Here is a 26,472-nt window from a genome sequence, read left to right as displayed (position 1 = left end):
CATCCCTTTTCAGATCCTACTCGAAATACCACAGACAAGGTTTAGACTTTCCGGATCTCAAGAATGCTGCCAATTGGTTCTAGCCTCTACCACGAAGGTTCTAATCTCACGGACTTGGTCCGTGGATTAGAGACCTAAGAGATTATACTCCGGCTGTCGTCCAATGACTACGTTGAACATCATGTAGATCGCTTGTGGTTGTCAGGCACGCGGATCTTGGCTAAGCGAGTAACGAAGATAGTGGGTGATTGTCACGGGTCACCCCTTCATTCTGACTTAACTGAATTAAGTACGAGAGTATATCTTGGAGAAGAAGTAAGTGTGAATTGAAAGAGAAACAATAGTACTTGCATTAATTCATGAAAAACAACAGAGCTCTGCACCTTAATCTATGAGATGTAGAAACTTCACCGTAGAAAATACATAAGAGAAAAAGGTCTAGGCATGGCCGAATGGCCAGCCTCCCAAATGTAACATAAAAGTCAAAAGATCAGGTCTCCAAGTGATAGATGGATCCGAATACAATAGTAAAAAGTGCTATTTATACTAAACTAGTTATTAAGGATTACAGAAAATAAGTAACTAAGTGCAGATAGTGCAGAAATCCACTTCTAGGGCTCACTTGGTGTGTGCTTGGGCTGAGCATTGAGCTTTACATGTGAATAGGCCTTTTCTAGAGTTAAACGCCAGCTTGGATGCCAGTTTGGGCGTTTAACTCCAGTTCTGGTGCCACTCCTGGCGTTTTACGCCAGAAAAGGGTCTCTGGCTGGCGTTTGAACGCCAGCTTGGGCTATCAAATCTCGGGCAAAATATGGACTATTATATATTGAGGGAAAGTCCAAGATGTCTACTTTTTAACGAAATTGAGAGAGCGCCAATTGGGCTTCTGTAGCTCTAGAAAATCCACTTCGAGTGCAGGAGGGTCAGAATCCAACAGCATCTGTAGTCTTTTCTCAGCCTCTGAATCAGACTTTTGCTCAGGTCCCTCAATTTCAGCCAGAAAATATCTGAAATTACAGAAAAATACACAAACTCGTAGTAAAGTCCAGAAATGTTATTTTTGCATAAAAACTAATAAAAATATAATAAAAAGTAACTAAAACATACTATAAACTATGTAAAAACAATGCCAAAAAGCGTATAAATTATCCGCTCATCAGAATGTAAAATTAGAGTTAGATTGAGACTTGGATACTTTAGAGAATTTTACAAAATTTATGGTTTAATTTATTCCTTTAAGTTTATATCTAAGTGACGGAGTTCTAGGATTGCCTCTGGCTTTCTCTGGACCTTTTGTATTAACTATGTGGACACCTTTAGGGATGCTGAGAACCTCCGATTCTCATTCCATACATATTGTTGCTTTTCAGATGCAGAGTAGGAGGTACCTCACTAAGCATTCTGGAGACTCTCTTAAGCGAAGAACTCTGGGGACTTAGGGTTGCATTTTATTTATGTTTATATATGTATATAGATTCTCCATCTTGTATTTTATGCTTGTCCCTCTTAGAGGTTGACTTGAAGAAACAGGTTGTCAGTTTTATGAGTCTGGGATATTTTAGGTTATATATATATATATATATGGTCTTTTAGCCTTCCTTTCAATCTTGCTTATCCGTCTATACTTATCCTTCGTGAGCGACGCGATTTCTGTTTCAATTTTGCTTAACTTCTTTTTCAAGACTCCTAGTTATAACTTCTTTCTACTATATCTATGTATGTATTTAATTTTAGAGGTCGTAGTGCCTCTCCACCCATGATTTACGTCCTAGGCGTAAAGCTCTGTGTGGTAGGGTGTTACAGCCCTTTCATTTTTAATTACTTTTTGCTTTGATGCATTTTAATTTATATCAAGTAGTAAGCCTAGTTTTACTTATGCAGTTTTTAGTGCTTCATATTTTGTGGGTTCTGCTAAGTTTGATTGATGCATTTATTTTATTTTCTCAAATACATTAGATAAGTTGCGTAGTTAGTTGACATTTTGCATTTCTTTTCAAATACATCAGAGTCTAAAGTAATTTAGTGGGTGATAATTAATTAGTAAATTACTTACTCTTGTGTTAAATGTGTTTTAGGGATTGGCATTAGCTTTGAAGGATGTATATCTGAGAGGTCATCACAGAAACTGTATTTTACACATGTAGAAAAATTTTATTAAACGCTTTAAAGATGAACAGACAAAACAACTAGTGTGGGAGTATGCAAAATGTACCACTCACAATGAACTGAATGCTGTAATGGAAAAGTTGAAGCAAGTATGCACTCCAACATGGGAATATCTCCAGAAATTTGAGCCAGTTATTTGGTATAAGGTACATTTTAGTCTTGGATCTAAGGTGGACAATATAACTAATAACATGTGTGAAGTGTGGAATGCTAAAATAGTGTAATATAGGAAAAAGCCAATTCTAACTATATGTGAAGAATTATGGTGCTACATAATGAGAAAAATGGTAATGCATAAAAAGAAGTTAGAGTCTCACATTAGACCCCTTGCTCCAGTATAACATAAAAGATTAAATGATTTTATCAAGTCTAAAAGCCATAGATGGAGAGCTATTTGGGCTGGTGATTCATAAAAAATTCTGTTTGAGGTTCATTATATTGCCAAAATCATAAGGTGGCTGTTAATTTATAGGAGAGGACATGCATATGCAATGTTTGGCAACTGAATGGTAAGAGTTTCTAAAGCACATTTATCTTATTTTTCAGTAATGTTTTCAATCTATTTGATAATAAAATTTGCCAAAATATTTTCTGTACGTCCATTGTGAGATTTTGAATAATATTTCTTCCTATTTCATATTATGTACAGACATGCCTTGTAGACATGCAGTTGCTGCAATGGCTAAAATAGGCCTTAAAGCTGAGGACTTTGTCCATAAATAGCTAATCATGGATGCCATTAGGGCAACATATGTAAACTGCATTAAACCTGTCAATAATAAAGAGTACTGGACACCTACTGAAGCTCCAAGGCCTATGCCTTCCACAATCAATAGAGCTGCTCACAGGTCAAAGCTTAAGAGAAGAGCTGACCCAGTTGAGAAAGAGTTGAGCACAATGAAGGTGAAGAAAATATTTATTGTTACTTGCTCCAAATGTGGACAGAAAGGTCATTACTATAAAACATGCACAAATGTACCCCAAGACCTTAACTGGAAGCCAATGATAAAAAAGGAGAGAAGAGCACAAAAGAGCACAACAAACCAAAACTCATCCACCACTCAAGCAACAAACACTAATCAGGTACTGTTTAGAAATATATGTCCTTATTATGTTTGTATGATGGTTTAATTGTACATTTCTTTTCCTACTGAGTAGGCCCAAGAAGGTGGCAACAACACTCAAGTCAATGATAACACAACATATGGTTGGACAATCTCAGATGTTGTGGTGAGTTTAACCTGTAAGAACATTTCTTAAAGGTAGCTGTGTTGATTACTGTTTGTAACTCATTATTTTGATACAGACCAAGGCAAGAAAATCTAAGAAAAAACTTCCTATTGTCTACAAAACCTGAAACCAAGGTTCTGAAAATTGGTTTGAACCGACCAGTTGAACCGATCAAACTGCGAACCAAAGAGAAAAGCGAATCAGTCAAATGCTAAAATCGGGAAATTCAGAAACCGCTCTTGAACCGTCAAACCGACCAGGAACTGGTCGATCAAACCGAACCGTGACCTGGCCAATTTTTTTAGTTAAGCTTAGACGCGTCGTTTTGTAGCACATTAGGGCACGGGAGGTAACCCTTACCAGCCCCAGCCCTAAGCCCCTATCCCCTAATCAAAATGCGCTCCTACCTCTCTCAAACTCAGCCAGTCCGAGCTCCTCTCATCGAGCTCCTGCTCCTCCGTCACTTCCGTCTAGCCACCGCCTGCTACCGCCGCCGACGCAATTGCGAACTTGGAAGCCACTGTCGCATCTTCCTTCCCCTCCGTTGCGCAGCAACCATCGCAACTTCCTTCTCCTTCAGTATTCAGTGTGCGCATCCAACGAAGCCGATTGATCTACTTAGCAATGGTGGTTGCTCCCTCCATTCCGCTTTTCCCACCTTCCTTCACCTCCATTCCCTTTCCTCATCGCACTTCCTTTTCTTCCCGTTGGCGCTCTGTCTTTTTCGTTTCTCTTCTCCTTCCCATTCATTCTCGCCTCCAATCCAGTAACTATCTAACCAAGTAACTAACTACTCTCCAATTTTGTTCCACTTATTTATTTATTTAATTATTTATTTATTTATTATCATAATTTGATTGCATGATTGTACTCTGATATTATTTAATTAAAGCTAGAACTATGCTTTTGGATTGTTCGAATTCTTAATTTAATATGGAATTAGGTGAAATTTGTGTTGATTTTTTGCCTTTATTCTATTTGCTGCTGCTGCTTCAGAAAATGGAGATATTGGGGTTGAATTACCTGGTGATCAGGAAGAGATTATATTCATGGGGACTGGAACTAGTGAAGGGATACCTAAAGTTAGCTGCTTGGTGCACGAAATCACAATCACACTTTTGCAATTCCGCACAACTAACCAGCAAGTGCACTAGGTCGTCCAAGTAATACCTTACGTGAGTAAGGGTCGATCCCACGGAGATTGTCGGCTTGAAGCAAGCTATGGTTATCTTGTAACTCTTAGTCAAAATATCAATAATTCTTAGATTTAATTATAAAAGGTAGAAGAATATGAAATAAATACTTGTTATGCAGTAATGGAGAATAGGTTGAGGCTTTGGAGATGCTTTGTCTTCTGAATCTCTGCTTTCCTACTATCTTCTTCTTCATGCACGCAAGGCTCCTTCCATGGCAAGCTTTAAGTTGGGCATCACCGTTGTCAATGGCTACTTCCTGTCCTCTCAGTGAAAATGTTCCAAATGCACTGTCACCGCACGGCTAATCATCTGTCGGTTCTCGATCATGTCGGAATAGGATCCATTGATCCTTTTGCGTCTGTCACTACGCCCAACACTCACGAGTTTGAAGCTCGTCACAGTCATCCCTTCCCAGATCCTACTCAGAATACCACAGACAAGGTTTAGACATTCCGGATCTCAGGAATGGCCACCAATAATTCTAGCTTATACCACGAAGACTCTGATCTGAATCATGAGGCTAAGAGATATGCATTCAATCTAAGGTAGAACGGAGGTGGTTGTCAGCCACGCATTCATATGTGAAAATGATGATGAGTGTCACGAATCATCACATTCATCAGGTTGAAGTGCGAATGAATATCTTAGAATAGAAGCAAGCGTGATAGAATGAAAAACAGTAGTAATTACATTAATTCATGAAGAACAGCAGAGCTCCTCACCCCCAACAATGGGTTTAGAGACTCATGCCATAGAAGATACAATATGAAACGTGTAGAATGTCATGAGGTACAAGATGAATCACTAAAAGTAGTTTTTATAGTAAACTAGTGACCTAGGGTTACAGAAAATGAGTAAGCTAGGGTGTTTAGTGTAAAAATCTACTTCCGGGGCCCACTTGGTGTGTGCTTGGGTTGAGCATTGAAGTTTTCATGTGTAGAGACTTTTCTTGGAGTTAAACGCCAGCTTTTGTGCCAGTTTGGGCGTTTAACTCCAGCTTTTATGCCAGTTCTGGCGTTAAACGCCAGAATCTTTAAGCTGACTTGGAACGCCAGTTTGGGCCATCAAATCTTGGACAAAGTATGGACTATTATATATTTCTGGAAAGCCCAGGATGTCTACTTTCCAATGCAATTGAGAGCGCGCCAATTGGGCTTCTGTAGCTCAAGAAAATCCACTTCGAGTGCAGAGAGGTCAGAATCCAATAGCATCTGCAGTCCTTTTTCAGCCTCTGAATCAGATTTTTGCTCAGGTCCCTCAATTTCAGCCAAAAAATACATGAAATCATAGAAAAACACACAAACTCATAGTAAAGTCTAGAAAAGTGAATTTTAAATAAAAACTAATAAAAATATAATAAAAACTAACCAAAGTATACTAAAAACATACTAAAAACAGTGCCAAAAAGCGTATAAATTATCCACTCATCACAACACCAAACTTAAATTGTTGCTTGTCTCCAAGCAACTGAAAATCAATTAGGATAAAAAGAAGAGAATATACAATGAATTCCAAAAACATCTATGAAGATCAGTCTTAATTAGATGAGCGGGGCTTTTAGCTTTTTGCCTCCGAACAGTTTTGGCATCTCACTTTATCCCTTGAGGTTCAGAATGATTGGCATCTATAGGAACTCAGAATTCAGATAGTGTTATTGATTCTCCTAGTTCAGTATGTTGATTCTTGAACACAGCTACTTTATGTGTCTTGGCCGTGACCCTAAGCACTTTGTTTTCCAGTATTACCACCGGATACATAAATGCCACAGACACATAACTGGGTGAACCTTTTTAGATTGTGACTCAGCTTTGCTAGAGTCCCCAATTAGAGGTGTCCAGAGCTCTTAAGCACACTCTTTTTTTCTTTGGACTACGACTTTAACCGCTCAGTCTCAAGTTTTCACTTGACACCTTCATGCCACAAGCACATGGTTAGGGACAGCTTGGTTTAGCCGCTTAGGCCAGGATTTTATTCTTGTGGGCCCTCCTATCCACTGATGCTCAAAGCCTTGGATCCTTTTTTTATTTCACCCTTGCCTTTTAGTTTAAAGGGCTATTGGCTTTTTCTGCTTGCCTTTTTTCTTTTTCTTTTTTTTCTCTTTTTTTTCGCCTCTTCTCTTTTTTTTTTCTTTTTTCTGCAAGCTCTTCACTGCTTTTTCTTGCTTCAAGAACCAATTTTATGATTTTTCAGATTATCAAATAACATTTCTCCTTTTTCATCATTCTTTCAAGAGCCAATAATTTTAACATTCATAAACAACAAATTCAAAAATATGCACTGTTCAAGCATTCATTCAGAAAACAAAAACTATTGCCACCACATCAAAATAATTAAACTGTTTTAAAATTCGAAATTCATGTACTTCTTTTTCTTTTGCAATTAAAAACACTTTTTATTTAAGAAAGATGATGGATTCATTTTCATAGCTTTAAGGCATAGACACTTAGACACTAGTGATCATGTAATAAGATACAAACATAAATAAACATAAAGCATAAAAATTCGAAAAACAGAAAATAAAGACAAGGACATTAAAGAACGGGTCTACCTTAGTGATGGCGACTTGTTCTTCCTCTTGAAGATATTATGGAGTGCTTGAGCTCCTCAATATATCTTCCTTGCCTTTATTGCTCCTCTCTCATAACTCTTTGGTCTTCTCTAATTTCATAGATGATAATGGCTTGCTTTTGTTGAGGTCCATGAGTGGGCTCTCTTGTTTGCTCCATCCTCTTTCTAGTGATGGGCTTTTGAGATGAATCTCTCCATCTCTCATGACTCAGAGTTGGAAGCCACTGCCTTCTCTTTCCTCTTCCTAGAGGTTTCTCCGGCCTTAGGTTCCATAAATGGTTATGGAAAAATGAAAAGCAATGCTTTTACCACACCAAACTTAGAAGGTTTGCTCGTCCTCGAGCAAAAAATGTGTGAAAATGAAGGGGTGAAGATGGGTTTATATAGAAGTGGGGAGAGGGTAAGGTTCAGTCATGTATGGGTGGGTTTGTGATGGATGGATGTGGATTGGTGAAGGTTTTATGGAGAAGAGGGTAGGATTTGATGGGTGAGGGGTTTTTGGGGGAGAGGTATTGAGGTGATTGGTGAAGGGTATATGGGGAAGAGTATTATGAAAAGGTGTGAAGAACAGAGAGAGTAAGTTGAGGTTGGTGGGGATTCTGTGGGGTTCACAAATCATGAGGTGTTAAGAATTTCTCATCCCTGCACCAATTAGGCTTGCAAAACGCCCTTTGTAGCCAATCCTGGCGTTAAACGCCAGGTTGCTGCCCATTTCTGGCGTTTAACGCTAGCTTCTTGCCCTTTTCTGACGTTAAACGCTAGTCTGGTGCCCATTTCTGGCGTTAAACGCCCAGAATGGTGCCAGACTGGGCGTTTAACGCCCATTCTGCTGCCCTCACTGGCGTTTAAACGCCAGTAGGCTTCTCCTCCAGAGTGTGCTATTTTTCATTCTATTTTTCAGTTTGTTTTTGCGTTTTCAATTGTTTTTGTGACTTCACATGATCATCAACCTACAGAAATCATAAAATAACAATGGAAAATAGAAATTTAACATAGATAAGTAAAATTGGGTTGCCTCCCAACAAGCGCTTCTTTAATGTCAGTAGCTTGACAGTGGGCTCTCATGGAGCCTCACAGATACTCAAAGCATGATGATGCCCTCTTAACACCAAACTTAGAGTTTGGTTGTGGGGGTTTTATTTGAATCTGTATTGAGAGAAGCCTTTCATGCTTCTTCCCTTTCCTGTCTACAAACCATGGTGCTTCCTGAATGGCGAAGAGTTGCTCATCCGGAAAGGTTTCAGAGATCTCAGTAGGAGGGAGGAACGCCCCTGCTACTGGTTCTATCCGGGACAGGTGATCAGCTACCTGGTTCTCTGTCCCTTTTCTGTCTCTTATTTTTATATCAAACTCTTGCAGAAGCAACAACCATCTTATGCGCCTGGATTTTGAATCCTGCTTTGTGAGTAGGTATTTAAGAGCAGCATGGTCAGTATACACAATCACTTTTGAACCTACTAAATAGGATCTAAACTTGTCAATGGCATAAACCACTACAAGTAACTCTTTTTCTGTGGTTGTGTAATTCTTCTGTGTATCATTTAAAACACGGCTAGCATAGTAAATGACATGCAAAAGCTTGTTGTGTATCATTTAAAACACGGCTAACATAGTAAATGACATGCAAAAGCTTGTTATGCCTCTGTCCCAACACTGCACCAATGGCATGGTCACTGGCAACACACATTAGTTCGAATGGTAATGTCCAGTCTGGTGCAGAGATGACTGGTGCTGTGACCAGCTTAGCTTTCAGGGTTTCAAACGCTTGCAGACACTCTGTGTCAAATACAAATGGCGTGTCAGCAGCTAGCAGATTGCTCAGAGGTTTTGCAATTTTTGAAAAATCCTTTATAAACCTCCTGTAGAATCCTGCATGTCCCAGAAAGTTTCTGATTGCCTTTACATTGGCAGGTGGTGGTAATTTTTCAATTATTTCCACTTTAGCTTGATCCACCTCTATTCCCTTGTTTGAAATTTTATGCCCAAGGACAATTCATTCAGTCACCATGAAGTGACATTTTTCCCAGTTTAAAACTAGGTTGGTCTCTTGGCATCTTTTTAGAACAAGTGCTAAATGGTCAAGACAAGAGCTGAATGAGTCTCCAAATACTGAAAAGTCATCAATGAAGACTTCCAGAAAATTTTCTACCATATCAGAGAAGATAGAAAGCATACACCTCTGAAAGGTTGCAAGTGCATTGCATAGACCAAAGGGAATCCTTCTGTAGGCAAATACTCCAGAAGGACATGTGAATACTGTTTTCTCTTGGTCTTGAGGATCTACTGCAATTTGGTTGTATCCTGAATAGCCATCCAAAAAGCAGTAGTATTCATGACCTGCTAGTCTCTCTAGCATCTGGTCTATGAATGGTAAAGGAAAATGATCCTTTTTGGTGGCTGTATTGAACCTTCTATAGTCAATACACATACGCCACCCTGTAACTGTTCTTGTAGGAACCAGTTCATTCTTTTCATTATGAACCACTGTCATTCCTCCCTTCTTAGGGACAACATGGACAGGGCTCACCCAGGGGCTATCAGAAATAGGATAAATAATCTCAGCCTCTAGTAACTTAGTGACCTCTTTCTGCACCACTTCCTTCATGGTTGGATTTAGCCACCTCTGTGGTTGAACCACTATCTTAGCATCATCCTCCAATAGGATCTTGTGCATGCATCTTGCTGGGATAATGCCCTTAAGGTCACTTATGGACCACCCAAGAGCTGTCTTGTGCTTGAATTAGTGCTTTCTCTTCCTGTGGATTTAAAGCAGAGCTTATGATCACTGGAAAAGTGTCACCCTCTCCCAGAAATGCATATTTTAGGGATGGTGGTAGTGGTTTGAGCTCTGGTTTAGGAGGTTTCTCCTCTTCCTGAGGGATTTTTAGAGGTTCTTTTATTTCCTCTGGTTCCTCCAAATCAGGCTGAACATCTTTAAAGATGTCCTCTAGCTCTTATTCAAAACTCTCAGTCATATTGATCTCTTCCACCAAAGAGTCAATAATATCAGTGCTCATGCAGTCATTTGATGTGTCTGGATGCTGCATAGCTTTGACAGCATTTAACTTGAACTCATCCTTATTGACTCTCAGGGTCACTTCCTCTTTTTGTACATCAATAAGAGTTCGTCCAGTTGCTAGGAAAGGTCTTCCTAGAATGAGAGTTTCACTCTTGTGCTCCTCCATTTCCAGCACTACAAAGTCAGTGGGAAAGGCAAATGGCCGAACCTTGACAATCATGTCCTCAATGATGCCTGATGGATATTTAAAGGAGCCATCAGCAAGTTGAAGACATATCCGGGTTGGTTTGACTTCTTCAGTCAACCCAAGCTTTCTGATAGTGGATGCAGGTATTAGGTTGATACTTGCTCCAAGGTCACATAGAGCTGTCTTGGTACAAGCACCCTCTAATGTGCATGGTATCATAAAGCTCCTTGGATCTTGAAGCTTCTCTGGTAAGCTTTTCAGAATGACTGTACTGCATTCTTCAGTGAGAAACACTTTTTCAGTTTCTCTCCAATCCTTCTTATGACTTAAGATCTCTTTCATGAACTTAGCATAAGAGGGTATTTGCTCAAGTGCCTCTGCAAATGGGATCTTTATCTCAAGAGTCCTGAGATAGTCTGCAAAGCGGGAAAATTGTTTATCCTGTTCCGCTTGGCGGAGTTTCTGAGGATAAGGCATCTTGGCTTTATATTCTTAAACCTTAGTTGCTGCAGGTTTATTCCTTGTAGAGGTGGTTGGAGAAGCCTTCTTAGAGGGGTTACTATCAGCACTTGCAGGTGTCTGATCTCTCATTGGCATTTGAACGCCATGATTGGGTGCTGGATGGGCGTTTAACGCCAGCTTCCCACCCTTTTCTGGCGTTTGAACGCCAGAACTAGGCAGAGAATGGGCATTTAACGCCAACTTTTCTCCCTTTTCTTGCGTTTGAACGCCAGAAGTGAGCATCCACTGGGCGTTGAACGCCAATCTTTCACCCTTTTCTGGCGTTTGAATGCCAGAATTATTCCTCTCTGGGCTCTTGCTGTCCTTAGAGGGATTTTGGGTAGTGGTTTGGTCATCTTCTGTCAGTTGTTCCTTTCTTGGCTTTCTGCTACTTTGAGCTGATTTATTCAATGTCTTCCCGCTCCTTAATTGGACAGCTTGGCATTCTTCTGTTATCTGTTTAGATAGCTGCTGTCTTGTCTGATTCAATTGTGCTTCCATATTCTTGTTAGCATTTTTAGTGTCTTAGAGCATCTCTTTAAATTCTGCTAATTTTTTTGTCACAAGGAGTAATTGCTGATTAAGTTCAACAATCTGTTCTTGAGGATTAGGATCAGTAGTTACTGCCCTAGCCTCTTCTTTTATAGAGGATTCACTGCTTGAGTACAGATGCTGATTTCTAGCAACCGTATCTATGAGTTCTTGAGCTTCTTCAATCGTCTTCCTCATGTGTATAGATCCATCAGCTGAGTAGTCTAGAGACATCTGAGCTTTTTCTGTAAGCCCATAGTAGAAGATGTCTAACTGTACCCACTCTGAAAATATTTTAGAGGGACATTTTCTCAGCATCCCTCTGTACCTCTCCCAGGCATTATAAAGGGATTCATTATCCTCTTGTCTAAAGCCTTGGATGTCCAGCCTTAGCTGTGTCATCCTTTTTGGAGGGTAAAATTGATTCAGAAATTTGTCTGATAACTGTCTCCATATTTTTATGCTTGCTGTGGGTTGGTTATTTAACCACCTCTTAGCTTGATCTTTTACAGCAAATGGAAACAGTAATAATCTGTAGACATCCTGATCCACTTCTTTATTACGTACTGTGTCAGCAATTTGTAAGAACTGTGCCAGAAACTCAGTAGGTTCTTCCTGTGAAAGACCGGAATACTGGCAATTTTGCTGCACCATGATAATGAGCTGAAGATTTAGCTCAAAACTGCTTGCTTTAATGGGAGCTATACAGATGCTACTCCCATATGCAGCTGTAATGGGGTTAGCATATGACGCCAGAGTCTTTCTGGACTGTTCACTTCCACTTATGTCCATGATGGAGAAAAGGGAATTGATATGAATTTTTTTATTTAATTAAAAGTAACCGAAAAAATAAAACAAAATAAATGAAAAATAAAATAAAAGTTTCAAAAATTAAGAGAAAAAGTAAAAAGATAAATAAGTAATTCAAGTGCTAAAATGGCTAATTAATTAAAAAGATTTGAAAAATTCTGGAAATGATTTTCGAAAATTAGAAGAAAATGGAATAAAAACAAATTGAAAACTAAATTAATTAATTAATTAAAAAGATTTTGGAATTAGCAATCAAAAAGATATGATTGAAAATTATTTTGAAAACAGATATGATTGAGAAGATATGATTGAAGAAATTAAAAAGATTTTATTTTTGGAAAAGATTTGAAAAGATCAATTTTTGAAATTAGAATTTTGATTTGACTAAAAAAAAGATATGATTTTGAAAATCTTTGACTAAATTAATGCAAAATTTTGAAAATTATGAGTAAAATAAGGAAAAAATATTTTTTTTGATTTTTGAATTTTAATGAGGAAAGAGAAAAACAACAGAATGACACTAAACTTAGAAATTTTAGATCAAAACAAAGAGAACAAACAAGAAAACTTTGAATGTCAAGATGAACACCAAGAACACTTTGAAGATCAAGATGAACACCAAGAACAAATTTTTAAAAAATTTTTAGGTAAGTAAAAGCACAAGGGACACCAAACTTAAAATTTTTAGAAAATCAAACCCAAATTTTCGAAAATTAAAAGAAAAACACAAAGAAGACACCAAACTTAGAACTTTTAAAGATCAAGAAAGAACTAGGAACATGCAAATATGAAAAATTGAAAGAAAATAAAAGCATGCAATTGACACCAAACTTAAAATATGAAACTAAACTCAAATAAAGACTCTAAACCAACAAAAATAAATTATTCCTAATCTAAGCAACAAGATAAACCGTCAGTTGTCCAAACTCGAACAATCCCCGGCAACGACGCCAAAAACTTGGTGCACGAAATCACAATCACACTTTTGCGTTTCCGCACAACTAAACAGCAAGTGCACTGGGTCGTCCAAGTAATACCTTACGTGAGTAAGGGTCAATCCCACGGAGATTGTCGGCTTGAAGCAAGCTATGGTTATCTTGTAACTCTTAGTCAGGATATCAATAATTCTCAGATTTAATTGTAAAAGGTAGAAGAACATGAAATAAATACTTGTTATGCAGTAATGGAGAATAGGTTGAGGCTTTGGAGATGCTTTGTCTTCTGAATCTCTGCTTTCCTACTATCTTCTTCTTCATGCATGCAAGGCTCCTTCCAAGGCAAGCTTTAAGTTGGGCATCACCGTTGTCAATGGCTACTTCTTGTCCTCTCAGTGAAAATGTTCCAAATGCGCTGTCACCGCACGGCTAATCATCTGTCGGTTCTCGATCATGTCGGAATAGGATCCATTGATCCTTTTGCGTCTGTCACTACGCCCAACACTCGCGAATTTGAAACTCGTCACAGTCATCCCTTCCCAGATCCTACTTAGAATACCACAGACAAGGTTTAGACGTTCCGGACCTCAGGAATGGCCGCCAATAATTCTAGATTATACCACGAAGACTCTGATCTGAATCATGAGGCTAAGAGATATGCATTCAATCTAAGGTAGAACGGAGGTGGTTGTCAGGCACGCGTTCATAGGTGAGAATGATGATGAGTGTCACGGATCATCACATTCATCAGGTTGAAGTGCGAATGAATATCTTAGAATAGAAGCAAGTGTGATAGAATGAAAAACAGTAGTAATTGCATTAATTCATGAAGAACAGCAGAGCTCCTCACCCCCAACAATGGGGTTTAGAGACTCATGCCGTAGAAGATACAATATGAAATGTGTAGAATGTCCTGAGGTACAAGATGAATCACTAAAAGTAGTTTTTATAGTAAACTAGTGACCTAGGGTTACAGAAAATGAGTAAGCTAGGGTGTTTAGTGTAAAAATCTACTTCCGGGGCCCACTTGGTATGTGCTTGGGCTGAGCATTGAAGCTTTCATGTTTAGAGACTTTTCTTGGAGTTAAACGCCAGCTTTTGTGCCAGTTTGGGCGTTTAACTCCAGCTTTTATGCCAATTCTGGCGTTAAACACCAGAATCTTTAAGCTGACTTGGAACGCCAGTTTGGGCCATCAAATCTTGGACAAAGTATGAACTATTATATATTTCTGGAAAGCCCAAGATGTCTACTTTCCAATGCAATTGAGATCATGCCAATTGGACTTCTGTAGCTCTAGGAAATCCACTTCGAGTGCAGGGAGGTCAGAATCCAACAGCATCTGCAGTCCTTTTTCAGCCTCTGAATCAGATTTTTGCTCAGGTCCCTCAATTTCAGCCAGAAAATACCTGAAATCACAGAAAAACACACAAACTCATAGTAAAATCCAGAAAAGTGAATTTTAAATAAAAACTAACTAAAGTATACTAAAAACATACTAAAAACAGTGCCAAAAAGCGTATAAATTATCCGCTCATCACTGCTTGACTAATCCTCTGAAAAATGTTCGGTACATTGAAGAAACAAAAAAGCTTTTTGGAAAAAATAATTAAAAATTTGCTGCAATGGAAGTGAATATTTAGGATTTTGTTAAGATTTATATATTTCATGATTGTTGTAGATAAGTTCAAAGGCTGCTCAGCCGGGCAATAAGAATAGGAGACTTAACACGAGCATCCTCGTTCGTCACCCGGGCTCCTCAGGAACTCACAACATTCTTATAGATGCTGGAAAGTAAATTTTTTGTCTATGTGTGATCTGCAATTATGTTAGATTAGGGATTAGGATGAGCATTTTACTTATTTTGTTTTGATGTTAGTCCAAGTATATGATTTCATGATGGCGTTACATTTGTCCCATCACCAAAATTTAGAATGTTTTTTAACATATAAAGACTTACTGGAACACGTATTGGATTACAGTAAGAAGACAATAGATGATATAGTTAAATTGTTTGGGATATTTTGATGCAGCAATGAATCATAATAAAATTTTAGACCTATGCAGGTAGTAATTAGAATAAGTGAGGTAACTGTTGAGAACTTAGGTTGGGAATATAAGGTGCTCCCAATGGCCTTTAGGGACGTGTAATTACAACTTTAAAGTTTATGTTAGACTATAATTATATTTTAATGTGTTTATTTATATTTTATTTATTATTTTATTATAAAACAGTTTCTTCGGTTCAACAACGGTCGAACCGATTGAACCTATGAATCAACGAACCAGTAGTTAGAACGGTTCGATGACCAGTTCGATTTTCAAAATATTGCCTGAAACAATAGTCCAAGCTCAGAGTGAAGAAATTCCATTGTCACAATCTACACCACAGGTTAAGGAGGTAGTATATTCATTATTTTTGTTATTAAAGAATTAATATTCTATGCTGATCAATTTCACCACTTGTAACAGGTTACAACACATAACTCTAACAACAATCCTATAACATTTAGAGAAAAGCAACAAATTGTTCGACCTACAGCTCCATGTTATGTACCCCCACCTATACCAGCTCCAGGACTAACTTTATGGTTTAAATCTCAACCCTCACAATCTCAACAACCTAAGCCTCACAACTCACAGAATCAATGCACTAGGCCAGTAGTTGGTACAACAAATCCAAGAACTACAGGGAGCATAATATCTGCTGAGATGATGGCTGCGGCAAGTTCAACAACTGCATCAAGGCTTCAGAAATTTGTGCCAACACCAGGCTTTAGGCCTCCAAGCCTCAGTCCTTCGAAGAAGCTGTGATAATGATATAGGGATTAAAAAAGTGTGTTTCGTTCTTTTGGTATTTTGGCTACTTATTTTAATTTTTTGGCTGCTTATTTAGCTTCTTCAAGATTATGTTTAAGTCTTTCAATTTAGGAACAAATGTTTAAGTCTTTTGATTTAGGGACAAATGTTTTAGTCTTTTGATTTAAAATCATGTTATTGCCCATGAAATGTTGTCTAAACTATGAACCTATAGATTGTTTGTGCAATATCAGCATGAGTATAATACATAAACTTTTGTGCTTTATTTGATATTGGTGAACTTATGGATTGTTGCACAACCAGCAGATTGCATTTACAAATATTTCATGCACAAATTTTTTTGCATATTTAATTCATGGAACAAACTATTAAAAAGATCATAGGAAGTTATTTTCATTTATCTTCAATAGTGTTCAAATATATGATTTCATCCCAAATTATAAATAATCCCAACCAACTAAAGTTAGGACATCAATTTTTTTACAAAATTAACCTGAACAAACAAGCAATCACAACTCCACCAAAAAATACAAAAAATCTACATCCAAAACTCAGACATGTACTTTCACCCATTTTTAATCTACACTTTTCCTATTCGTTCTCTAATCCAATCAACCTATCCTCTAGCTCTTTCACTTTGTCATCCACTGCATTACTCTGTCCTTCAAACGTATTCTGCTTTTGCAACAATACCCCCTTTGACATTGTCTTTCCAGCATACTCATTAAATGAAGCAACATAATCATCTAGCCATGCAAAGAATGAGCAAGGAACTTCTGCAGTCTACAATATGAATTAAGTTTGAGAAACTAACAATGAGTACAAAACTAAACCTAGACATTATTAAACCTATTTGGAATCAACACATTATTAAACCTAACATACCTTGAAATAAGGACAATGAAAGAATAATCTATCCGGATTGTTTTCAGTCTCAGACATGAATAGAATAGCATGAGACCCACAATAACTCTTTGGGGAGAACCATCTCTTCTTCCTCCGAATTCCAACGCTCTCACTTGAGTTCATGTTACAACTCGAATTATCACCTCCAATTCGCAAGTTCATCTTGTCCTAGGGTTTGTCTCCAATTTCGCACCCCAGAACGTAGGAAGAGGTTTAGGGTGCAATCACCCACTAAAATTAGGTTGCATTTCAATATATATATATATATATATATATAAACCAGAAATGGCGTCGTTTTTGAAGAATGGAGGGGGACAAATTGACTCATGTCTATTTTCGCTAACCAACGTGGCACTTAACTGTGAGTAACCCTCTACATCAACACCGGTCACGTAAGACTTTTTCGTCAATTTTGGTGAAGAGTTATAATGGAGGGGCCACCTTGTCTCACTTTTATCAGGAATAACAACGGGGTTAGGTGTAATTTATTGACAGGAATTGCCTTGTCCTATTTTAAAATGGACAATAACCGAGTTAGGTGTTTACTCTTTAATTTAAATTAATTTTGTTTACAAAACTCAAATAAAATATATAAGTTGTTGATAAATTTAAAAATCGTTTGTCAATATTTTTATCATTATTGTCACACTTTTAAATTATTTCAACACTTATTTATATTTATATTTTAAAAAATTATTTTTCTCAGTCTATGATTACCCCAAAAGTTTTATAAACAAAAACAATGTCTCATTCAACTAAGCCACTTCAACTCCATGCAATATCCCAACACATTAATTTCAAAATCGTCGTATGGACAAACAGACGCGACAAAAGCAAATGACGTAACCATCCCTTTTACAGCAATGACACACGGATGAGAACAATGCAAGTTCGTTATTTCTTTCCCTGATACTCCTACTTCTCCTTTTCTTTTTCCAGCAATTGCTCTCTCGCACTTTCTAGAAGTGGATACTAATCTTGTATAAAAAAATACTGATTTACTAAAAAAGAAAAAAAAAACTTCAATTTGGTTGGGTGTAAACCTTTCACACATAAAGGTTCCATTTTTCTTATCCATAACAGCACTAGTTAGTAGTTAGTAATACTAATATGCAACTCCTCTTTTTCTTTTTCTTTGTTTCGGTTCAGCAATCAAATGACATTTAGGTACAACGAAACATGGGTGGCCACCCATTTAAACCCAATTAATAGTGAGTGTGCAGTTGTGGTAGAGCCCAGTATCACATGGGATCCAACGCAGAAAGCCAGCCATAAATTTGTTATTCGTTAACAAAATTTCACTCATTATGAAGAGACAGTACTCATTCATTCAAAAACCAAAGTTTGTGTTGTGTTATGTGTTATGTGGCTTGGTCTCAGTTCAAAAGGGTTATGGCCCCTGACATGTTTCACATGCTGCCTCCATGAATCATTAACAATCAGTGAGCAGCGCAGCACACAAGCCTTTGGATCCTTATCATCCTCTCATGCTTCAAATTCACGTAACACATAATCACTTTACTCACTACTAGTAGTAACCGTTAGAATAGGATACGTGTTCGCATGTGCTCTTTTGTATTGGTCAAGTGTTGACATGTCACATGTGCTTATGCTGTACGATAATAGGGTTTGCTCACATAGTCATAACGGAACTAGTGTAATTTTTATATACACACTAAGAAGAAAAGATGATCCTTCTCGCAATTTATTTATTTATTTGATATTGGAACATTAAGCGAGTTTTACATTAATATTATGTTGTTTTGGTGTAATATGTTGATATGGAAGAATTTAATATCAGAAGAAATTGCGACTAACAATTTCAAATGAAAGACTAATGTTAGATGAAATCGTTACCAACAATTTCAAAATGGAAAAGTTTAGAGTCAGCAACTTTATTAAAATTTGGTGAGCATGTAACCAGCAAAAAAAATGAGTCATTGGATAAAATCTCACACCAATCTCACACTATTAAAATCATTATTGATAGCTATTTGAAGACTACAAATCACAAAAATTATTGACCCTAATACTCCTCTTTAAAAATAATAATAATAATAATAACAATAAACAAATCGTTAGTAACAATTTGTATCTAACTTGTTCCAATTAGCATATGTATGGATGAAAGTCCTCGAAAACTCCACCTGGACTAGTTACGAACGAGTCAAAGAGAGTGGAACCAGGACAAGCACTGGATTTGGCTAAGACTTTTGGACATAGACTAGGAAACCAAGGAAGATTGAATCTCCGAAACCCGGTGTCAAGAAGACGAATGAGAAATTGTGAATGGTTGGAGAGCGTGAAGCTTCACTTTCCTAGCTCCCAAGTCCCTGACAGTGGGTACATTCCGCCACCGCCCTAACCTAGTTCATTGGAAAGGTTTTACTTTCACCTTTAGTTAAATCACGAAACCTTTACAGTTTTTTGGATATTTAATTTCAAGGGATTGGAAAAGATAGTGATATATATTAATATTAGTCCAAGTTATGTTTTCCTATTCCAAAACATAACACTTGTCACTTCATAACACTTGGCTAGCACATATCAATCTTTTCTGATAAATTTTGTCCCACATGAAATTATAGATCACGATTTCATCTAATATTTGTATTTCATTGAAATGGTTAGTTACGATTTTTTCTAACACTAAACTTTCCTATATCAGCGTATTACACCGAAATAACGTAAAACACTCTTAATGTTCCAATATAAAAACAAAAAAGGGCTAAAGCCCTATTCATTTATCACTACAAAATAATTTTAAAAAAGAGAGAAAATATAATAAAATAAACAAATGAGTAACTGTCAAGCAGCATCAAATAAAAAATGATATAATGTCCCACATAACCATGCCTTATTTGGGTAATTGGGTTAGAATAAGACAAGTCGGTTCTTGCTTCCAAACCACAATGATTGGTTTAGGCCAGACAAGAGGCACCGTCTACTTACGATTCCAAATCAAAAGATTTGACATACAAAATGAAAGTGTCTCGTGGTTCCTCAGAAGAGAAACCAAAGCTTCCTAGATATTAAGACAGCTAAATCCATTACCTAAATTTGTCTCCACATCCAAATATAGTTAATGGATTATGACTATTAGCTTTCCCATCATTAATAGGCAAAGTTGAAAGGAAAACAAATTCTTTTAGCTATGATGTAACGATAAGATCCTCTCAGGAACAAATTAATCATGTATATCTTTTTGCTATTACAGAAGTACATAGAATTTCTCGAATATAGTACCATATCGGCTTAAAAATTAGAACAGTTCAACTGACCTCGAGTTTCATCAGCAAACATCTAACCAAGTCACCAATCAGGTAAATTAGCAAAAGACCAATACAAACCTAAGCCACTATTCCCTTCACAAAAGTATAAAGTACATCCTCTGCACCTAAAAACGATCAGCAAATCTTAGACGTAGTTTAAAAATTTGCATTAGATAAGAAATACTTAGCGGGACCAGATTTCAAAATAGCAGAAATTTTAGTGAGACAATCGGCCAATGAATTACTATTACAATTCTCTGTGTAGAGAACAAAATTTCCAGCCAAAACCCAATTCAAGACTTTCGGGGTCGCCCTCTCTTACCGGATTTCACTGGCGGGTCTTTAGTACTACTCTTGTTCGATGCTGGAGCACCACCACGCCCTCTGCCAGAACCTGACTTTTTGGATGCCTTAGCCTTACCCCGGCCTCTACCAGAACTATTTCCACCACGTGACCTTTTTACCTCAGCCGCACCGTTAGCTTCATCCTCACTATTATCACTTTCTTCAACATCCTCTTCTGAGTCAGAGGAATCTTTGGATTTCTTCCTTTTCTTTGAATTTTCAGCCCCCTTGGCACCCTTTTTTGCACTCTGTTTAGCCACTGGAATTTTGATTGTAGACTCATTTTCTGATCAAGAACACAGATAAATGAGCACATTTTATACCTCAACCATATTGTTTTAAAATCCAACTAAGATATATCAGGAAAATCCATGACGCCCTATGATCAGGACACAAACACGGGACCAAAGAAGAGGGAAAACAATTTCCCCTTTGAATCCATCCACTAGATCATATTTTGTGATGCATTCGAGATATGAAAAGTTTTATTAAACCCCGGGTTTGGGAAGAAATACATACGGGACACCCAAGACAAACTTGAATTATTGTAAGTAGCATACCTTCACCAAAAGCTTTGCCATCATAGATATCAAGCTGCAGAAAAATAAGTATGTGAAAAAAAATAGAACTTCTAAAAATATTAACTAAATCAGACAAGCAATGTAGAGGACAGAAAAGCTAACAGAAACCTGATGCATCTCATTCATAAACACACTAAGTATAAATTTAGATACAAACTTACAAGGAGGGGGTAGGGATAACAAAAAAATGTATAGGACATAACATTCATTAATTCTCTAAAATTTATTCTAAGTGCCATGTAGTGTGGATAAATAACACAAACTCCTGAAACCCTAATTTCTGATTTAAGCATCATCAATAGAGACTAAAGCACAGCAATACTCATTCAATCCTTGGAGAACTTAGTATAGTAATCACAAAATAATTAGCTTCTAAGCTACCTGGTCAAGTCGATCAGCAACATTTGTCCTATCAACAATAACCATTGAATGACCCATACCACAAGCAACACTGTTTGAAAAATAGGAATACATTAGGATCATTTCTCATTTCGTTGGTTATTTATATCATAATCATAAAGGGTATCTGGTATATTTTTGTTCAGTTTAACAGTAACTAAAAAGCCACTCAATTTTCAATCTTTTTTTGCCTTCATATAAACTTGAAAATAGGAAACATAATGAAAATAAGGTGGCATTCTAGCCCTATTAATTATTAATGGAAACTGAAGACATTGACTAGAAATAAAAAGAAAACAAACCATATACCTTCATTTAATAAGGCATCATATCATCCATATGAAGCCTTTTTTTATTATAAAGTTTCATGCACTAAATATCTCTTTGCAATTTCAGCATTTTGGCAGCTAAAGGTAATTACAAGACAGAAGACAACCAGTTGATTGTTGACTTCCAGAGAGTAAATATAGAATATGAAGCAGTTCCAAGAGATAGTGACAGAGATAAAAAGGAGTAAAGAACCAAGCCTTACTGCTTACCTCAAAACATGCATGCCCTCAAGTATATCAACCTTTTTGGGGACAGCTGAAGACCTAAAGGGTAAATAAAGGCAGGATTAGAAAAAAGGAAAAAAAAAATTATGAAGAAACGGATATAAAGATAATGCACGGGGGGGAATTTTCATATAAACATACTTCTGTCCAGTGGGCCCATATCCAAGCTCTCCATATTGAGCATGGCCCCAACTTATACATGAGGAATCAGCCCCAACAAAATGGTGCATATTGCCTGAATCCATGCATCGTAAATTCCAGCCACTATTCGCCAAAGCAAACACAGAATATAATGGTCAGAGTAAACGAGAGATATAAGAACCCATATATATGGATTTTATATACTATATATCATTCAAACATGACTTAAAAAATCACAACCTTAAATCCATTAGAGGCTTTGGATACATCCAGTCATCACCAGTGTTTTTTATTTTCCCCCACATGTACAACTGCCCTCCACCTGAAAATACATATTAACGACACTAAACAAAAACCAACCCTGGAAAGTAACCAATCATTTCAAATATGCTGAAGCAGCATTCCATTTTAGACGGGTTTTAATATATGTGTGTGTGTAAGCATAATACATATAATAACAATGTTGTAAACTTGTAATACTGAAGCCGTCCAAAAGGGTGCAGTACTATAAGTAATAACATTGCCTGTCACTTTTCAAAACCAAGCCTTAAATCTTGTAACTTGTAAATGCTCACACTGCCAATGCCATATGACCTATCATTAATCAGTATAATCCATAGTGAAAATTGATGTAGCCATAATTGAACAAGGCTTAATGACTCGTATAAAGAGATATCTTACAGATGATCCATTTACACACACACACACACACACACACACACACACACACACACACACACACACACAAGACAAGGGAATTGAGTTTGTGTCAAGCATACCTGCAGTGCATGCAGAATTCACAGAACCAGCCGAAATAACTGCATCGGGAGGCAAAACATTTCTATTCTGAAAGACATCAATGCGACGAGGGGTCCACTCGTCCTTCTGCTCCCTATGTCCTAGCCTGAACATATTCATAAACTTACTTGTAAACTAAAACAGAATAAAAGTGAAGAAGAACAAAATAAATAAATAAATAAAACCAATTTGAATTGAATCATCTGATTGTTGTGATTTCTTTGTATTTTACAGAACATTGACAACCAGTCTGGAAATTTCTGCACAAACCTTCCATAACCACCAAATCCCCAGCTGCACAAATGGATAATCAACAGTTATAACTTGTTTTACAGAGCTAAGATACTGAACTAAGAAAGTAAAGAATTACTCACGTGTAAACAAAGCCATTCTTATCCACCGCCACTAAACATTCAAAAAAAAATAATGAGTAGATGAAAGAAAAGGTTAAATAATTGAGATCAAGAATGGAAAAACAAGCACCTGTGTGATTTGTCCCACATGCCACTTTGACAATTGTTTCCCCAGACAGAGAAGCAATTGCCCGAGGACGTGGCTGGGGTTCATACACCAGTTTCACAGAGCTGTCCTTGGAATTATACTGCAAGCAAATGCAAAATATGTAAAGCTTTCTGTTCTTTGTTGCACCTTTCATGAAAACATTTACTAGGATAAGCAGAAGCTATGGGAGGATGATAACAAAGATTTTAACTTCTGAGTAGAAAAGAAAAAGTTTAACATTAAATGCTATGTTGCAAGTGCATGGTTTTGTCAGTCACCGGAAAGATGTGATACACAAACACAATTGCAATTTGAGCCTTTATATATTGCATACCATCAGTAGAACAAACAGAAGTATTCAACCACTTGATTACAGTGACCTGTGTCCATGTGTTAAAACCAAAGTAACGACACACATATCTAGCATACCTCATTATCTGTTCCATGTCCAAGCTGTCCGTACTGTGGAAGTCCTGCAGTCCTGGGAAATAAAACAAGGAAATGTTTGAAATGGGTGTCCCAAAACGAGCAAAAAAGGAGAATCATCATGTATGCTAGTACAGAATAAATAAAAAGGATGCAATTTTCATAAACCATACAGTATAGAAGATCCTTCAACAGATGACAACCAAACAGTGAAGTCACCGCCACAAGTAGTATAATTTACTTCAGACACAAGACAGCGAACAGGAGATGACTCAATTTCTGCACAGTGAAGCAAGGAAGAAAATCAGATTACCGCTCTCAGTGAGATGGTGATTCTGAATATTCATAAACAAAACAGAAATGCATAAGCTAAAACTAGAAGGGCAAATCTGTGCAGTTTGGGATCAAATATCATCTTCACCTTGGCGTAACTGGAAGAAAATAGACATGCTACAAATACAACTATACAAACAGTAGCAACAAGTGCAAATAAAAACTACCACCAGGATGAATATAAGTAACTGCAACCATTTCTCTCTACAAGCTACAAAGGATATGGTAACTAAGGAGCATGGAACACACTAACAAACAAACAATAGCTAGCATAAAAAAATGCAGACTTTTAGCATAATACACTAAAAACACTCTACCTACCATTTTTAGCAGAACCCGAACCTAGCTGTCCATGCTTGTTCCATCCAAAGGCTAGTGAATTTCCATCCTCTGTGACAACCACTGTATGGTTCCTCCCTGCTCCAGCTTTGACAATTTTGTATCTTCATCTCAAACGTCAACAAATTTTAGCATAACCATAAATATTGACAGGGAAAAAAACTGCAAATGTAGATACAAAATTAACCTTTATGCAGAAAATGTGCTTGACAAACACTAAACTCAGCATTGTTTTTAAAATTATAGAGTAAGAATATAGTTTCCTTCCTCAAAGTATTCCTCAAATCTTCCCAAACCTCACTATACGCCTATTAACAACCCAAGGAACGATATCGTTAACCCAAGCAAGAGAAGACTTAGTATCATTCTAGTTCAAGCTTATAACCACATATAACACTAAATAAGGAACCATTATAACCAAAAGGAGAGGAAGCAAGGTATCTTCAACTAACTTGGAAAGTTCAGATACCACGGTAGGCCTATCACGCTGAATGGTGTCTCCATGACCCAGTTGCCCTTTCTGCAAAAAAGAAAAAAAGAAAAAAAAAATCTTTTCATCAATCATCATAGTAATGGTAACGCCCTTGTAGTATCCTTGGGCACTCAAGACCCAAAAACAAATCATGAAATTTAAAATATCATATCCTCACCTCATTTCGGCCCCATGTATAGCAACGCCCTTCAACATCAAGTGCTACACAATGACAAGAAGCTGCATTCATTCAAAGATAATGATAAGAAGAAGAAGAGAAAGAATTAACAAAACAGTAAGTAACAAGATTAAAGTAACAGTAAATTTAAAACGAACGAGGAGTGAGTTTGAGGGAAAATATAAAAGGAGTGGTAAGAAAGTAACTTACCGCAACCAGAGGCAACGAAGCGAATGTCAACGCCAACAAGAGGACGGAGGCGCGTTGGAGAGACGAGGTTACCGTCGACGGAGCCTTTGCGACGGCCAACGACATCCCAGCACGTGCCGCCACAGAACAAGAGCTCTCCACCTTTGACGACCTCGTTCTCCCCCTCGGTGGCCTTCTTCTCCGCTTCCGTTGCAGACATTTCCCGTTCACTCCGGCGAGAGCAACGGTCAACAAATTTTTTGGTTCAAATACAAAAAAAATGGTAGATCCAACGGCTAGTATTCAAAATCCGAGGCACCAAGTGGCGGGAAAAGATCAGAATGGGGGAGAAGGGTTAAGGAAGAGCTCTCTCTGCGTTTGCGGAGTGACAGTGTGGTGAATGAAGAAAGCAAAATGCGAGATGAAACCCTAATTCATTTTTACAAAGGTACTGAAATAGAAAAAGAGCTACCCTATACTATTAGATAAAATAAAAAGAGAAGATTGTCTTGAGGTTTTCGAGAGTAGCAACTAGCAACAACTCAATACTTAATCTATTATTGTTATATATTTGTCTATCTAATATCTATGATTAGGATTTAGTTTTTTTTTTTTTTTGTCCCACGGTATCCAATGTTTCACAGATAAAAGATTAATTTATTGTAGATGTAAATTTTATTTAGAGGTAATTGATAGCTAATGAATTATTACATGCACGAAATAAAATTTAAACATTAACACTTATTTAAATGAATAAATGAACTAATAATACTCAACCAATTCAAATTATTTAGAATTTAATTTCTAATTTTATATTTAATTCATTATATCCAATCCAAAAATACATAAATCAAAAATTTTTCCTTCAATTATTTTTTGTATAAAAGTCAAAAGAGGTTTATTCAATTAGGATTTTGCTTTCAATTATTTCATTTGGAGTCAAATTTGTGAGGTTATTAATTATATTGGTTATAAACCTATTAAAAAATTGGAGTAATAATTATAATTAAATTATTATTCGGATAAAGAAATCTTAATAAAAAAATAATAGCTGCGATATAAATATGTATTATGTAA

The 26,472-nt window shown here is 37.0% G+C and overlaps 1 protein-coding gene across 1 annotated transcript; it reads right to left on the bottom strand.

The window, feature by feature from the left end:
• Window positions 1-20,046: 20,046 nt before the first annotated feature.
• On the bottom strand, window positions 20,047-25,941 carry LOC107609973 (Regulator of chromosome condensation (RCC1) family protein). Its single transcript, XM_016312035.3, has 16 exons — window positions 25,417-25,941; window positions 25,207-25,268; window positions 25,009-25,076; window positions 24,539-24,660; window positions 24,058-24,163; window positions 23,888-23,939; window positions 23,441-23,558; window positions 23,332-23,362; window positions 23,228-23,251; window positions 22,939-23,063; window positions 22,400-22,481; window positions 22,160-22,282; window positions 22,004-22,057; window positions 21,447-21,516; window positions 21,045-21,078; window positions 20,047-20,770 (listed from the first exon to the last, which is right to left on the bottom strand). The coding sequence occupies exons 1-16, from the start codon at window positions 25,613-25,615 to the stop codon at window positions 20,433-20,435; spliced, it is 1,608 nt and encodes a 535-aa protein (XP_016167521.1). The 5' UTR covers window positions 25,616-25,941; the 3' UTR covers window positions 20,047-20,432.
• Between the last annotated feature and the right edge of the window lie 531 nt (window positions 25,942-26,472).

This window comes from Arachis ipaensis, chromosome B7, assembly GCF_059453495.1.
Source record: "Arachis ipaensis isolate K30076 ecotype BB chromosome B7, ASM5945349v1, whole genome shotgun sequence".
Classification (NCBI taxonomy): Eukaryota; Viridiplantae; Streptophyta; class Magnoliopsida; order Fabales; family Fabaceae; genus Arachis; species Arachis ipaensis.
Note: the sequence above shows the minus strand (reverse complement) of the source record. Positions and strands in the feature narration are given on the sequence as shown.